General features: G+C 43.5%; 3 protein-coding genes across 4 annotated transcripts; 1 reads left to right on the top strand and 2 right to left on the bottom strand.

Annotated features, from left to right (window-relative positions):
* Positions 1–1282: 1282 nt before the first annotated feature.
* LOC139296420 (polyisoprenoid diphosphate/phosphate phosphohydrolase PLPP6-like) lies at positions 1283–3424 on the bottom strand. The gene is made up of 2 exons (XM_070918820.1): positions 3046–3424; positions 1283–1704 (listed from the first exon to the last, which is right to left on the bottom strand). Exons 1-2 carry the CDS (start codon positions 3422–3424, stop codon positions 1283–1285), a joined length of 801 nt encoding a protein of 266 aa, XP_070774921.1.
* Positions 3425–3923: 499 nt separating this feature from the next.
* On the top strand, positions 3924–6896 carry LOC139296421 (peroxiredoxin-6-like). The gene is made up of 5 exons (XM_070918822.1): positions 3924–4058; positions 4705–4861; positions 5616–5765; positions 5867–6013; positions 6145–6896. The coding sequence occupies exons 1-5, from the start codon at positions 3967–3969 to the stop codon at positions 6271–6273; spliced, it is 675 nt and encodes a 224-aa protein (XP_070774923.1). The 5' UTR covers positions 3924–3966; the 3' UTR covers positions 6274–6896.
* Positions 6897–7376: 480 nt separating this feature from the next.
* fggy (FGGY carbohydrate kinase domain containing) lies at positions 7377–15545 on the bottom strand. 2 transcript variants are annotated; one of them, XM_070918531.1, is made up of 15 exons: positions 15446–15545; positions 15044–15155; positions 14435–14586; positions 14082–14170; positions 13720–13835; positions 13494–13622; positions 12156–12259; positions 11568–11675; positions 10752–10813; positions 10281–10443; positions 9769–9843; positions 9520–9640; positions 9340–9434; positions 8254–8315; positions 7377–7728 (listed from the first exon to the last, which is right to left on the bottom strand). In XM_070918531.1, the coding sequence occupies exons 3-15, from the start codon at positions 14561–14563 to the stop codon at positions 7647–7649; spliced, it is 1335 nt and encodes a 444-aa protein (XP_070774632.1). In that variant the 5' UTR covers positions 14564–14586; positions 15044–15155; positions 15446–15545; the 3' UTR covers positions 7377–7646. The 2 variants fall into 2 exon arrangements, with proteins under 2 accessions (XP_070774632.1, XP_070774633.1); XM_070918532.1 differs by having other exon boundaries at positions 10281–10431.
* Between the last annotated feature and the right edge of the window lie 1535 nt (positions 15546–17080).

The following is a 17080-nucleotide window of genomic DNA, read 5'->3' as shown; positions in this document are numbered from 1 at the left end:
GCATAGATGACCAAAAGTACAGTAAGTGGGCCGTTCAGTTAACTGTCATGGAGACAGTTATGTGGTTATGTTAATGTTATGGATACAGTTTGTGTTAAGTTAGCACCTTATTGCCTGTTTTTGGCAGTTAGTTAGCCTATGCTAATTTTAGCTGAGGCTAGAGAGCCTGGTTAAATGTTAACTAGCTATGAAGCTGTAAGGAAGTTGCCGTCTCTCCTTGTACACCTAGTATTGTTTTCTTTAGCATGTGTGAAATTTCACACACTGTTCAGTATAATCACACGTCCAGTCTCTGTGTCTTGACCCAACACCCTGTATTGGTGAAAAACTCCTGAACGAGCTACATCCTGTACAAGCCCCCATGTTTCCATTTGCAGCCATATTCTTATTATGTACTGCCCTCTGTGGAAAACTGTTTGCATCTGCACAAAGGGTTTATTCTGCTCCAACCATGCGCCAGCAAAAGGACTTGTCTGCTCTCTGGTTTCTCAGTTTAAAAGGCGAAACCGCAAAAAAATCACCACGTATTGTACTTTACTTTAGTCTGGAAATTGTAATGGCATGTTGAAGATGGTGGTAGGCAGCACAGATTAACACGCTGTAAGAAGAGATGGGATGTATCATAATGGCAGTCAGGAGACTCAGCAGTAGCAGCTGATGGAAACTTTGGTGAGTGTGAGTGAGAGTGACCCCCACCCACCCACCCGCCCACACACACACACACACACACACACACACACACACACACACACACACACACACCGCTAGTGTTCACACTATGGATTGTTTCCGCTCAATACAAAACCACACACCCCTTATGAGACATTGTGCCACCACATACAGTACTTTAAGTTTTCATACTCACACAAACTTACATGCTGTCTCAGTAAGACACAAAACTACATCTAAATGGTACACAGTTTACTTTAATTGACTTTAAAAAGGCTCTAATTAAATTCAGCTTTGGTTTCAGCAAGTCCATGCATCATCAACACTGTTGTGGAAACAAGCTGCATGTGAATCTGAATAGGGATATGCTACCCATCCACCAGTGACCACCCAAGCCATCCATTCCATTCTTTAAAAAAATATATATAAAACAAGAACACAAACAAATACACATAAAAACAGATACAGATAAACAAAATATACTGATGTAACTTTGATATAATCCAATAAATAATAAAGTTTTTATGACAGCAGGGAATTTCTGAATTACACACACTCATGCTACATTTTCCCCACGCACAGGCTCACACACACACACACACACACACCAAACCTAATGTTTCCAATCTGCCATCCAGAGTCCACCATAAACCCTGTTGAGTCTCTCTCTCAGGCGCATGAGCAGCACGTCCTGCAGGCAGTCCCAGGTCACCCACAGCTTTTCTACTAGACTGTACTGGCAGTAACCCATAGCCAAGCCAAAGCCCACATCTGTCACATAGTGTCTGGCGAGCAGCAGCCGGGACAGGCTCACCAGAGCGGCCCAACCCACCACCAGGACCCGCATGGAGGCTGTGTCCACCAGCTGGGCCAGGAGGAACCGGGCGCACATAGCCGCACGTGTGGCGTGGCCCGAGGGGAAGGAGTAGCGCTCCACGAAGAAGGTGGAGAGGATGTCAGAGCGGTTCTGGGCCGGCCTGCGGCGTCTGACCACAGTCTTCACGACTCGGACCAACAGCAGGTCCAACAACAGAGCTGTGAGGAGGAAAGAGAGAGATACAGCAATGGTTCAGCATTACAGGCCAAAAACTCACCTTTTGAAAAAGTAACTCACTTTCAACATTTTCCCTCACAGCAATCGCTTTTTATAGTAATTCGTTCTAGGCTATCACTCGGCAGCTTCTCTACCTTACTCCATGTTCTTTATTGAACAGTTTTCTATCCCTCTGATGTATTTATCTTCAACTCTGTGTATCACTTTCTAACAGGACACCCTTTAGAAATGATTCATAAGTGGTAACTACTGGCTTTATTAAGGGTCAACAAATTACTTTCTAATGCTTTATAGATCCGTTATAAGCTATTAATACAAACAGGTTTTGTGGAAAATCCACTTGGCTGGTGCCTATACTTTCTATTTGGTAATAATGCAGTTACAAAGTCATTAATAACGCACTTTTTTTGTTTTGTTTTGTTTTTTTTTTACAAAAATCCCTCTTACTGAAAGTGTAAAAAGACAAGGTTGTAGGGAGTAGAGTATTGGGTTGTAACTGATCTGTAAAGGATTGTATCTCCAAAACACGGTGGCATCCAACAGGCTATTATGTGCCAAAAATAGCTGTGGTATTTCCCCACAGCACAATACAGTATAACAGCACAGGACTTGATCTCATAGCTGTCAGCCAACAAATATAATCTACACGTGCAAAGACAGCCTCAGCATCATGTCCCTCTACATGCTATCAGCTGCGGCCCAAAGAAGAAAACTTTCCATGGCTGCGCTTCTCGCTCGGTCACGCGGACGCACAAACGCCACTAATACATTATTTGACACTTGGGTGGACAGATGCGGCTCTGGTCTATTTCAATGGCCATTAACTGTATTAACGTAGCCACCGATGACCTTCACTTGGCCCTCACAAGGCTTCCCTTTGGAATTGGCACAAATGTGCGTAATAACGCATCGGCTTGTACCCGCAGCTTTGTGGTGATAAATATAACAGGTGCGTGAACAGCTTATAGCAAATGATAGCAGTTTAATATATTAGCCTATTGTGTTCCATGTAAGGCTTCTGCGTTAAGGAAAGTTAATTTCCTAAATAAAGACGTTTATTTGAAGATTTTCCAAACTGGCGTGCCAAATGTAAGAAGGGAGAAAGCTGTTGCAGCCTAAATGTGCATATTAAATCAATAAAATAGTTATCTGTTGATCATAGATGGCAGCTTTAAGAAGGGGGTACTTGACTGAATAAAGTACATGTACATGCACATGAACGTGTATTCCTTATTCGAAGGCAGGAATCCAAACCAGTGTTGGCATCTATAACCCTCCTGGAGTCATTCTTATTCAGCCAAATAAAAAACACATTCGCTCACCCAGGGCCAAATTCAGCATGACCTCCTGCTCTGCCACACTCTCCCCCCGGAGCAGAGTGTACACAGTGCCGATGAGCCACGGGATGATGTGTCCGGAGACCTCCACCAGCCGCACCAGGGGCCGTATGCTGCCCAATAGAGACTCCTCGCAGGCGCACACCCCGATCCGCTTGGACAGCCACAGATCTATGGCCAGCAAAAACCGAAGCGTTATAGTAAACATCGGCTGGCTCAGACTGACGGAGAAGTCTTCGGCTTGCGCTCCAGAGGAGAAGTAGGAACAGCTGGAGGCCCGGCGGCGGACATGGCACTCTGATGACGACCGGCTGCCACACGCAACTCCACGGCAGCTATTCCGTCTGGACGTCGGTGTGGACATTTTCGTTTGACACTGTGTCCACAGTCCACAGGCTGATCCACCCGCCCTTCCTTTGCGACCACCTGACCACCTGAACACTTTAATCCTGCTGCGCTCGGACTCAAAACATCCTGAGAACTAGAGGGTCCGGATACAGGGGTTCAAATGTCACCAATCCAGAACTGGACTGCTGTGGTCACGTGGCTACAGTATGCCCCCCCAACCCATTAACATGTAATAATGCATGATGCAGGAGTAGTGTGGAAGGGTTTCAGTGCTGCACTTTAATAGTGTGTGTGTGTGTGTGTGTGTGTGTGTGTGTGTGTGTATATGGAGGGAACCGGGCCGGACGCGTGCGAAAATTGGCAATTCGGGAAACTTTGCGACAACTGCGCCGATCAATCACAGGGCGACCTGAACGCACCGCGTTTTCCGGAGCCTGAGCGTGGTCCATCACATGCTGCACTGTGCAGTTGCCTGTTCAGAGGCAAGTTTCCGCCTCCTCTTTATCTCGTGCTGTCTGTCATCAGAGCTGCTGCTGAACAGACGGGACGCCTCCGAATATGCCGGGACTGCTGCTCGGAGATGTATTTCCGGATTTCGAGGCGGAGACCACCACTGGCACAATTCAATTCCACGAATTTCTCGGTGATTCGTAAGTAGGCTGATTGGATATGGTTATTATTTTTGGTTGTTGATTCGCAGGCTTATCGAGAATTCAGTTCATGAGAGAGAGAGAGAGAGAGAGAGAGCTTGACTCAGTTCCTCTTACTGCTTTTTGACTTCTGCTTTAGACCTTTGACAATGCCATACATGACATCCACAACGACCTTTAGACATATAGTGGTGGTATTGTGGCCTGTAAGAGCACATGTTATTAAAAGTGATCATCTAGAATGTGGTGGACAAATGAATGTACCAGTTATCTGAGGCACAGCAGTTTATGACCAGATCACAGGGCTCTTGATCAGATGGTGAGATGATCCAAAGCATCAGTAAGAGGCAAGAGGTCAAACCTAAAATGCCTGTTGATGGTGCACAATCACAGTGCTAGCCTCATGAAAAAGAAAAGTCCCCCCTCATCATTTTTGAAACATTAGAGTGACACAGAGGTCACATCCTGTCACTCCGGTATCAGATGCATCATTCAGCATCATCACATTGTGCAATCTAACAATAAGCAACAAAAGTGACCACAATATGAAGAGGTGTGTGTCTGATGAGAGGAAACCGAGTCAGGTGGAAACCAGTTTGTGAAACCTCAGATTTGCATACTCCGCTGATCTCTCTTCTCGCTCCAGATGGGGAATCCTGTTCTCCCACCCCAAAGACTACACCCCTGTGTGCACCACAGAGCTGGGCCGAGCTGCCAGACTGAGCGGCGAGTTCAGCAAGCGCGACGTCAAAATGATCGCCCTGTCCATCGACTTAATGGAGGATCACCACGGCTGGACCAAGGTGTGACACAGCATCTGTTTTCTGACACCACATCTGGAGTAACACATCCAACTGAGAGGAGGCGTGAGGCTGTCCACAGTGGGACAACTTTCTCTAGTTGTTAGAAGGATGTACATGACGTACTGAGCATCAAAGTTTTGACGTAGTGAGCTGCGTCTTTACGGTGAACAACCCAGTAAGCACAACTCTTTGCAGAAAAAAAGCTTAGACTACTCGAATGTTGTGAAGGAATTAGACAGGTTACACAATAACCCCTGTTTTAACAGTGCATTAGATGACTTAGATCAATATATTTGAGTGTATAGAGTGTATTCAACCAAAGTTAGCCCCGTGTTAACATGGACATCTTGTGACCTGCAAATTTCAAACGCTTACTGTGAAAGCAGGCACCCAGAACGCACTGAGTGTCAAATATCACAGCCTGGGTTTTTTTTACAGACATAAAACCTTGCAGAACAAACAGGGTTCGGACAAGATGGTACGATCATAAGCAATTACGAAAGCAGTTTGAGTGTATTCGGACTAGACTGCATCAGTTGCAGTTACGGGTTGCTGGGCAAGTTTAGTTTAGTATACTGCATATCTCACAGCAAGCTTATAGTCGAATCTTGTTCCTCTTCATTTTACCTCTGACTGTGCTGCCTCTGTCAGAAATATCACTTAATGTATTTGTTTAAATAAGACAACAGAGTTCCATCAGTGTTGCACTGATTTGATTTAAATAACTAACAAAGGGTGTCTCTGTACTAACCAGGACATCCTGGCATACAACTGTGAGGAGTCTCCTGAATCCACGCTGCCCTTTCCCATCATAGCAGACAGTAAACGGGAGCTGGCAGTGTCCCTGGGCATGCTGGACCCCGATATGAAGGACAGCGATGGCATGCCGCTCACTGCCCGCTGTGTAAGAGCCTTCTCAATCAAAATTCAAATGTTCCTATATTATACTGTATAGAGGCTAGACATTAACCCTCTCAGGCTCCATCTGTCTGTGTTTGTGTGCAGGTGTTCATCATCGGCCCTGACAAAAGGCTGAAACTGTCCCTCCTCTACCCGGCCACCACCGGGCGCAACTTTGATGAGATTTTGCGAGTGGTGGACTCTCTCCAGATCACAGCAGGGAAACAGGTGGCCACACCTGCCGACTGGAAGGTATGTCGCACCTTTCAAAGTGACCTTAGTCGGCACCAATCACTTGTCAGCAGAGACAACAGAAACAACAGGAACTGACCTGCTGCCGTGGAGACTGACCTCATTTCTGTTCCCTGTCTGTCTTCCTCCAGCTGGGAGACTGTGTGATGGTCCCTCCCAGCATGTCTGAGGAGGAGGCCGCCTCTTTGTTCCCAGACGGCATCTACACCAAAGACCTGCCCTCTGGCAAGAAGTACCTGCGCTACACACCCCATCCATAAACACGGGCAGAGACAGACAGCACTGATATTCAACATTCGCTTGCAGTAATGTCACACAGGTTGTACCTTAATCCAACAGCTCTCAATCCTGGACCTTTGGGAGCTTGAGGGCTGCTCGTTTTTGTCCTAACCAGGTAGATAAACAAGTCAGCAGGCATCCCAGTTGTGAATCAGTCCCTGACAAAATGGATGGAATGAAAACCAGTGCCTTATAGAATATGTAGGACTTTTCTAATTTAGACATTTTACAGATACAGTAAGTTTTACAGTTTGGATCATACCTGTATTGTTTTTTTGGACCAATGCAAGAGGAAGTGGTTTATGGTTTTTGTCATTTGCACAAAGGATGACCGAGTGAGAGCAAACCATACTGTTGTCATGCATTTCATCTGACAGCTTTACTTCATTAAACACAGTCACATTTTTTAAAATTGTTTAGCACTTGTGGAATTGTCTACTCTCACGTAACTGATTACAACAACTTTGCATCAGTTTTGCCAGGCCTCACTGATTAATTTCACTGAAAGTCTTGTGGATTTATTGCATCTATACTCTAACGGTTGAGTGTAGCTGAGTATTGATTTCACCTGTGTGGGACAATAAAAGCATTACGGTTGCTCATTCTTTGCCATATTTTTTAGACTGAAGAATGACGTTTAGCAGACAATGAACTACAGCATTGAAATCGCCCTGTCATGACTTCTGGACTGCATGAGTCAGTTAGCATTGGCCAGCGGCGCCCCTCCCTGTGCCCTCTCTAACATAAGTTCTTAGTTCTGTTTGAAGGTGGCTGTTAACTCAGCTGTGTAGGATTTGGCGCCCCCCACCACCACCTCACCGTGTCGACGGCATCACTGAAGAGCTTATCAACTCTGATCCTGGGAGCTGCTGGCAACAGCTTCCTCTCTGTGACCAACAGACAGGAGAATTTAAGGACAGCGGAGGCGTTTACAAACAGGAAATGGAAGGATAGGATCAAATGCAGCGAGGGGCGAACAAAGGACAAGGTCTTTAAAAATGAATGAGTGTCACTATTGAGTTGAAAAGTGCTAAATTATTAATCAAAACACATTAAGGTTGGAGTGACAGTGAAAGGCGTGAGCGCAGTTCTATACTTTTAATTACTTATTAGGGATACATTTGAAGGTGACAGTACTTGATGGTGGATGGAGACAGTCAATCGCTGTATTTCAGTTCCTCAGAGCTGTTTGTCTTCATGTTATTGAGAACATTTTTAAAAACTGGACCATTAATAATATCAGGAAATGCAGCAAGATTAAGACTTCTGTTCTTGTTTCCAGTGTGTGGATTTGTCATCACTATCACAGAGAGTCAGTTTCCAGTTCCAGCTCGGCCGCCTCCCACCAGCAGTGTCATCTCTGGTTCATGAGGGCCTGGTACTCCCTCTGGTGGGCGAACAGTTGCAGGAACACCTTGTACTTTCTCTCATAGAAGCTGAAAAAAAACAAACAAAGAAGAAGAAGACGAAAAAATAATAATAATAATAATGACACATATTTGATGCAGAGTACTGCATATTTCAGTTTTGATTGTAATAAAACATGCAGACTTCTTACATCGTGAAGTTTTTCTCCCAACCTGGCCTCGACTTAAAGGAGACCACATCAATATTATACATTTGGGTTTGTAACTCAATCAATCTGATATGGGCCAGTTTGTACATTTAAAAGCAATGCAAATTTGCACCACATGTAGAAAATAAAAGCATAAAAGATTTGTATATTTACATTGCATATATGTAGATGTATAAGATATTTAAATGAATACACAGAATAAAAGCAAACGGTAGAACTATTTTTTTTAAATGGTTCCCATGGAAAGGCCGACTTTTTTGCATTGTTATTGGATTGAGCATCAAATATATTTGATCCTTTTATGTTACTATCCTGCATACCATTACAGCAACCATTTACTTTCACCAAATATTAAAAAATATCTTTGTCTTTGTCTTTGTCTCACCTCCGGAGTTCATGGTCAGGCTGAACAACTTTCCCCACTTTAGCCATTTTCTCCATTGCCTCCTGAAACATAAATCACAAAGACAAATATCACTCAATAAATCATGTTATGCACATTCGGTTTCCAGGCCAGCCGTGACCCAGTTATAGTATTAACACAAGCCAACTGCAGTGGTTTCTGGTGTGGCTGGGTTCATGACTAATGCAGCGCAGGGCCTCTCTGCTGTCTAAACCTACAAAATCCAGCCAGTTCACTGTGTGCAGCTCAGAGGATCAGACACAACAACTGCCTGCTGTAGTTATGGCTGAAAATGGGTGGACAGGTGCAGCCTAGTCCAAACAATAACGTCTTATTTTTAGTATATCTGGCTTAAAGGCTTGCCAGACTCTTGTGCTGCGAGCTCTGGTGCTGAGACACCAAGGGATGATAGCTTGACCTAGCAAGAGATTAATCATCGCTTTATATCTTAAATGCATTGTGCGCAAATCTTCTCTGTGGTTGAGGCAAGCAGAGCCATGCACTTTACTGCTACTACTTTATTTTTGTATTTTGGTTCCACCCAGCAGATGGAGACATTGAGTCAGTGATTAGAATATCTGCGCCGTGTGTGCATGCGGCTTGGCATTTAAAGTTTCAGAGGTCAACTTTCCTGGACTACAAAATAAGAAGATTGGATTGCAAACTGCTAAATGTATTGAAAAATAAACATTTTTTACTAGAAGTTGTAGTTTACTCTTCATGAGGAGTGCTACTCAGCCTGTGGAAACAATTGTATAATGTCTTCTGTGGCTCTGGAAGGAGCTTTCGTAAGTTATAAAAAAACATATATATATTTTGGATTTGGCTTGCTTTGCAAACTGAAGGCATGTGGAGAAAAAAATAACTGTAAATTTCCCAGGCATTTTTCAGAACACTGAATCAACAGTAGTGGCCCACATTGGAAAACAGTTGGAAAACTCATTAAGAATGTGTGTTCAAAAGCACACAGCAATACTCATTATCTAATTATCAGGCACAATTTTAACCCCCCCCCCCAAAAAAGCCTTTTCTGCCTAAGCCCCTGTATGTGTCTGTGTGTCACTCCACCTGTATAGTGCTGTAGTCCTGTGATGCACATGCACCCAGAACAGCTGCTCCTATTAACACAGCCTCCATCTGGTCAGGCAACACCACAGGCAATCCTGGAAAGGATAATATTGAAAAAAGGGGAACCATCATTTAATATTTTTGGGTGAAATGTCTATTTAGCTTGTTAGTACTGTATACCTGTAGCGTTGGCGTGAATCTGTACAAACAGGGCGTTTTTGCTCAACCCGCCACACAGGAAGAGGGTTCTGATGTCATGTCCTGCTTCTTTCATGGCCTCTAGAATATGAAGAGTGCCAAGCTGAAACCACAGAAGAAGACATGAGGGGAATCAGGTTACAACCTTGTACTTTAAGGTACTCGGATGTCACGTTGAGGCCCAGAGGAAGTCATTTGAAACTTGGAAATGAATAAAAACACAGTACTCACAGCGAGGGATTGTATCGTGGCCACATAGAGCAGGGCCAAGTCTTCCAAGGTTTGGGAGAGTGACAGTCCGGTCACCTGCAAAACGGTAATGAGTCAGCCACGCAAAAATGACTCAGTGCTGAATAATAAGTGTCACCAGCTTTGACCAACAAAAGGGCTGGTGAAGGTAATGTGTAATGTTAAAACAAATGCAAGCCGATATCTGCAAACCAAGAAAAATCTAACTCAGATCTTTTATGATGCAAATATTCAAAAAGTTGAACAAAATAAATTCATGTAACAGTCAACAAACACACAACTGCCTTCACATTATTTCTATCCTTTACTTATTATTATTCTTTATTTACAAAAATGATAAGATATACCTAAATTGGACCCCTTAAGCATACCTAAGTTAAAAGAGGGTCTGCAATGACCACTCTATGTAGGTGAGTGTGGTGAATAAACTTGAAAACCCATGCTTGAAATCAATAACATTTTAAAGTCACATGAAGCCTTGACTGTTCCCTCACCATGCCCTTCAAGGTGGGGTCAGCCAGGGGCGACCTGTTCCCATGGAAGTCCGGCCACACGTGCAGACTGGAGCCCAGCAGGTCAACAGCAGAACCGGAGTCGGCCATTACATTAAGGTGGCTGTTCAGGTAGTTGTAGATGTTCTCGCCGCTAAAGGGAAGTCTGGGAAAAAATAACAGGAAGCAAATGAAAGCACAGGTGTTACTAATAACATGCTCCAGTAAGCAATCTCAGTGGGCAAGTATGAACAATATACCAGGGCATTTTTCTTTAATTCTACGTAACTGTTAAGAAAATCTCAAATAATACATTTCTTTATTTGCAAGAATAGTCAAGTTGTTGAGAATACGCAATACCAAGCTTCTAATCTTCCCAAAGCTTACTGAACATTATTACACGTCAGCTGAACAGGCATGACAGCTGTGCTCCAACGTTTTTTGGGAAGTGCAGCACTAAATGCATCAGCTGACCTCTGCCGTGCCTGTTGCTGGAGCTGGGTGTAGGCGGCGTGGCCCTTCACCATGTGGTCGATCTGAGGGTGGAAGAGATCAACACAGTTTAACACAAAGGATTAGAGATGACGACACAAAGGCTTGTGAAGCTGCAACTACAGATTATTGTCATCAGTGATTCATTCATCAGTCATTTTGGATTATTGGTTAAACATTTCATCTATAAAATGTCAAAAATATTTTACGAAATTCCCATGCAAAGTTACTGGACCTTAAAGTGATGCTATAAAATTGCTTATTTTGTCAAACCAGCAGTCAAAAAACCCAGAAGGTATTCAACAGAAACCAGAACATATTTGGTGTTTTTATGATATAAATTACTGTCAATTGACTGTTTGAATTGTTTGTAAATATTGTCAATAATTAATTTCTCTACTGCTGACAAAACTGAAACTGTGCTGAAATAATTGTTACAATGGCCTCTTTTGCCTCTCTCATTATTTGTCTGCCTTGTGTCTGATGTGACTCATTAACAGCCGATGATAAAAGATAACTAGAGTTTACTTTACAAAAATCTGATTTCTTTTACCCCATTAAAACGAAGGCCTCACGTTTCATATCATTTTTGACATGACACACCTTGCCTTGCTTGTTCCCAATCCATGAGTATCATGTTTTGACAGCCATATATTTACTCTTAAATGTTGTTGTTTATGTGGCCAGATGTGTTCATCACGTCTGGGTGATTTCGGGGTGCATTTATATCTCAATTATACACATTTCAGCATTTAGCGGGTCAGTAAAATCCTGCACAGAGTTTGACCGTGGACCGACCAGCCTTCCTGTAGCACTCTGTCCTCCCTCGTTGAGCCACATGCCAGGCACCATGGCAGACAGGCAGGGCCCCCACACTCCTGGCACGAACAGAGGCTGCTTGCTGATCTGACGCACATGAAGGTGAAAAATGAAATGTTTTTGTTAGCATTGTGTATTATTATATTATATATACATTATACAAAAGATGATGCTTCATTGCTCGCAGTTGGTGCTGTTGGCCTGTGCAGACCGGATAATGTATGATAATATAAATTCAGTAAAAATAGAAGAGAGGAAAATATTCTGGGTGGCCCTGCCATCAGCATTAATGGGAAAGGTGATTTATCAGACTCCTTTTAATAGACTGCATACCTGCGTATTAGTATTAGCTAAGTTTTACAACCCCACAGAGAGTTCTGAAGCCTCAGTTAACACACCAGAGGCTGCGAGTATATGATATGATTCATAATAGGAGGTCTTGTGTTAGTCGAGCATTCTCAGAAAAGTGTCAGAAAGGTCATCCACGTTATTAAACAGCACATAAGCAGAGTCTTTGCTAAACATAAGCTCCACTGACATGTACAGCAGGAAACATAAACCACTCACCGCCATGTGACAGGTTGATGTCCCACAGATCATCGCCATGCGTGAGGTGATTGGCTGGTCCTCACAGGGCAAGTGAAAGCCTTTTACATCTGCACCTATCACACCTGGGGGGACCACGATTAAAGATTTGAAATCATATTTTATCAACATCGGAATTTCTGTTTTGCAAGGGGGGGGGGCATTTTTTATATATTTTTTACAAAAGTTAACAAAACCTCCCGTTAGAGCCCCATCAGGGACTAATCACACTGATTTGCAGATTAAAAAAAGCTTTAAATCCTTTTGATGTGGTTCTCTAACCTTCACGTGGGATTCAGCAGTGACACTAACTGCTGGAATAATGTTTGTCAAGCTGGTTTGAGTTTAAGGTGGAAGGTTCATCCACGAGCAGGGGCGGGGGGGGGGGGGGGCAGTGTACATCACTGTGACATGCATGACAACTAAAAGTGCAGCATGTTTTAACCTCTGACTGATGCAACAATGTGTGATCGGCAGAGGTCACAGCCAGAGGTCAGAGGGCAGGGTTCATGAGCAGTTTATCTTCAAGAACAAAACCAGATGGTTAGGGATTTCTGAAACAAAGAAAAGGTCTGCCGCTGCCCTGAGGCTAACAAAGTGCTCACAGACACAGTATACAGCAGCACGAATTAGTAACTTTTCAGACACACCTGTTTGTTGCATGTTATTTCATTTTCAAAATATCAAAGCTGGGAGAGTTTTGGTGGGCTAGCAAAATGCATATCAGTTACTGCAACATCCCTGCTTAAATTCTAGTCAGGGATCTTTATCATATGCTGCCCCTCTCTTATATCACTGCTACTCATCTCTGATGACTCATCACTACTCATTTACCCCAGAGAATGAGCCATTTGGTTTTGGGACACTTCACTGGCTTTCCTCAGGTGTCGGCCTCCAGTCAAAATGTTCAACTTTGTGCACAAGATACTGAAAACTGCTTGCTAGAATTTCTTGCTTGACATTTACATTCCCCTGAGATTAAAATATGGTGTTTGATGATCCCCTGACCTTCTCAAGCACCACAGTCATGCTAAACTTTATATTTGTGTGTAAGAAATATCCAAATGTAATCAGAAAGTTGTCATGAATTGAGTTCTATGTTCCCTGATGGGTGAACGTTTTGGACAACATTAACTCTTCTACCTCCCTTCTCCCTTTGGTGTCTTACTGATGACCCATTTCATGTTTTATGGTTATAAGACTTTATATCTTAAAAACAGCATGTGGAACCTGGAAAGTTACCCAATGCATTCCCATTAGAAAAAATAGATATATTTGGCATGGACGATTAGTTCAGTAAACAGGTTTAGGATGTAATACCAAGGCCTCCAGCGTGAGCATCAATGAGAGAAGCACCAACTGCAGTTCCTGGGTCCAAACCCAAATCTGCTGCTGCCTCCCGGGTGAGGCCGTCTCCCAACGGGCTCCCTGGAGGACACGTCACACTGCCTAGACGGCAGAAGACAGCACAGCTTAAATAAACACGAATGCTCTGTTCTTAAAATAAACAATTCAATAGAAGCTTTGTTAATGTCTTTTTTTTAACCTATTTTGGAAAAGTTGTTTTCCAGGAGATCCTCCAGTCCAATGCTTGTCCAAAAACTGGCATCCCATCCTTCTGGGGGGCAATACGTCCATTTACACACCAGAGTACATAAAGACCTGTGACACATTGCAGAATAGTACTGTACTGTCTCATAATATATTCATTCAAGTACAGCATGGAGTCACATTAACAGTATCTGGAGAAGGCCACAGTATCAAAACCAGTTTGTCCATAGTAAAAGACACATTTCTTAGAGTGATCCCGGCTGTAGAGGACAACCCTGTTCTTTCTTTTAAAACAGACATTTGATACAAGGATAATGTATCACACAGTCACAATGACGGTCATCCAACAAAGCTCACCGTGTCAAAGAGCCTGTTGCCTTCCAAGACAGGAAGTCGGGAAGGTCGAAAAAGTGCGCAGCTTTGTTCCAGCAGCTTTCTTTTAGATTCTGATGAAAAGAAAAGAGGAATGTGTGCTAAAGAACCCCTAACCAGTGAGCAATAATAACACATGCATGTACTGTCAGACCTTAACAACAAACCACTGTCTGGGAACATGTTTTGAATTTATCAGATGCCTCCCAAGAGGAAGGTGGGTAAGGCTGAAAGACTCCTAAAACAACACCAGGTACATGCTGACCAGCCAATACAAGAGAGCGACAATAAAACATATAGAGATCAGTGGTCCCGCGGTGACCTCGCTCACCTCTCACCTCTTTGAGCCAGAGCAGCTTAGGGGGTTGCATCTCTGGTGACATGACCCCTCCCACCCTGCTCAGGACCCCGTGGCTGGCGTTTGTTATACGAGCAGCCTGCTCTTCAGCACGATGGTCCATCCACATCACCACGTTCCTTTGCCTGTCACCTGGGAAAAGCCAGGAGAGGAAGGGGGAATGTAGACAAAAGATACCACACAGCTAATACTCATTTGGGCAGCATATAATCAGCCATTTAACCCGAGTATCTGGCTCCTGAGCCCTGTGTCCACTTTGCTTAATTGATAAAAACATGAATCCCTACCATCTCCACTGGCCCTGACCTCTGACCTCGCTGTGGAGGAGGGGATGTTACCTTCAGTGATCAATAAAGTATCCCATTACATTAGTCTAAAACAGCTTACCCTAGCAAAACTCAACAACTGAAAGCTTTCATGCCAAATCACTAGAAATCAACAAACATAACTAATTCCGCCCATAATAACCCGTAATGTGTACTTGAGCATACATCAATGGCGCTTTACAACATTTCCCTGATGTAAAAAACTCTGAGTGACGTGTGAGGTACAACAGTCAGGCTATGGGGCAAAGAAATGTTTCACTTACCATCCTGACTGACTGGCACAGGCTGGAAGCTTTGATCCAAAACCACTAGAGAGCAAGTGGCATCAAAGCCGATCCCTCGTACCTGACTCCTGTCCACCCTTTGGGTAACTCTCTGGAACAAATATAGAGTTTTTACACAGGGGTAATATCCATAGAGGTATGAATACATTCGCAGGAACTGCATCATAGTTGAACACATGAGTACAATAACTGGAATGAGTCCTTATTTATTTTCACAAAGGTTCAGCATGTTTGAATCACGCTGAAACAGATGTCCTTGTCCTCTCAGCCAGTGGTCTATGGTGGGGTGCTTGAGTTTATCTGATAGGATTGGGAGGGGGGGGGGGGGGGGGTATGTTTATAAAAGGTTGGGAACCAACAGCTGCTCTGAGGTCACCCTACCTTGACAACTGTGCAGCATTTCTCCCAGATCTCAGTGGAGGACTGGACATAGTGGTCAGACTGGGGCTCCCAGATGCTGATGGGCTCCTCTGCGGTGCTCTTCAGCTGGCCCGCCCTGGTCACCAGTGCAGCCCTCACACTGGCGGTGCCCACGTCCACTCCAACATAGTAGACCTCCCCCATGAGGAGACGAGCTGAATGTAGAGGGGGGGGCAGAGGGTCAAGGGGCTGATTATTAACCAGGTTACACTGTCAATGTCGAAATATGTGGAAGTGAACACAGATATCAGCGCATGTATTCCGTACATTATTTGCCTTTAATGAATGACTCTTTTCTATGTTGGCGCATCAGACACCGAAATCGTCAAGTGAACATGATAACGCGAGAGTGCAGCAACGGGCAACATACTGAGATTTTCCACCAATCATTTGTGCAGAATAACATTTCAAATACACATTACAGACATTATCAAACACGGAGGACATTTGTAAATCAGCTAGAACAACCTCTGCTAACTTACCGGGAGATCAAAATCGTATTAAGGAGCAGAAAACATCACTTTGGAGTTTCTGAAAGGCGTACTTTGAGCGGAGGACGGTGGCTGCGACGGAACGCGAAAGCGGCCAAAAAGGACAAAGTCGACTTTTTCCGACAATATAAAGCAAGAAGCGAGCCTAAATCTTCAGAGACATAGTAGCCTACTGCATAGACTACCTGGGAGATGGGAGTGCCTTATAATACTATAATATGTCTCTAAAACCTTCAGTCCTATCAGAAACATGTTCTGTTTTGTTAAAGCAGTCTAATAGGACTATCATAACATAAATTAATGGCCGAATCAAAGGGTCCTGGGGCAAAACTGAGGTTCATCAAATGAGCAAAGTGGGAAACTACCCAGAGGTCCCACACCTCCAGGGGCCCCAAAAGACCCAAGTTTACAGCATAATGACGTACATCATTTTATAATTTAAAATATTTCATAGGAATTTCAACGCTAAAGCACAATATGAACTAAGACGTGGCCCTTGCGTCATTGATCTAGTGTAATCGTAACCTGTCTTGTAGAGTGTGTGAAAATCTGGTTTTAAGAGCTTTATTATTTTAAGATAAGATAAGATAAAAGAATCCTTTATTAATCCCTCAGTGGAGAAGTTTGCATTGCATTTTCGCTTATATTATCCTCTCATGATGCATATTATTATCATATTACCACAAATGGCAGGGGGCAATTAGTATAATTCCAGCATGGAAGTGCTGGGTAAGTATTAACTCGGCTTATTAATAGCCTACTGAGACGCCCCATGCATTATGTCCAAGCAACCTACCAAGGGCTGCAGCTACCACTGAGGACCCCTATATTTAAAGTCTCATTCAAATATTTCAAATAGATTAACCTAGGATAATGCACCATGTGAGTACAATATAGACTTAAATAATGAAGATTGGTTTTCTGCAAGACAAGCCCTCAGGATTAACCAATAATGCAGAGCTCTTGTCATTTCAGTTGATATTCACAAACAAATTTGTACTTCAAACCAAAAACACTGTGAAACTACCTGGGGCTTTCAGGTCTGAGGTCCCTGGGCAGGATTTTAAAACATTTGTGACACTAGCATGTCTGTTATTATTATTTA

This window comes from Enoplosus armatus, chromosome 14 (genome assembly GCF_043641665.1).
Source record: "Enoplosus armatus isolate fEnoArm2 chromosome 14, fEnoArm2.hap1, whole genome shotgun sequence".
Taxonomy (NCBI): domain Eukaryota; kingdom Metazoa; phylum Chordata; class Actinopteri; order Centrarchiformes; family Enoplosidae; genus Enoplosus; species Enoplosus armatus.
This window is presented reverse-complemented; position numbering and strand designations above follow the sequence as displayed.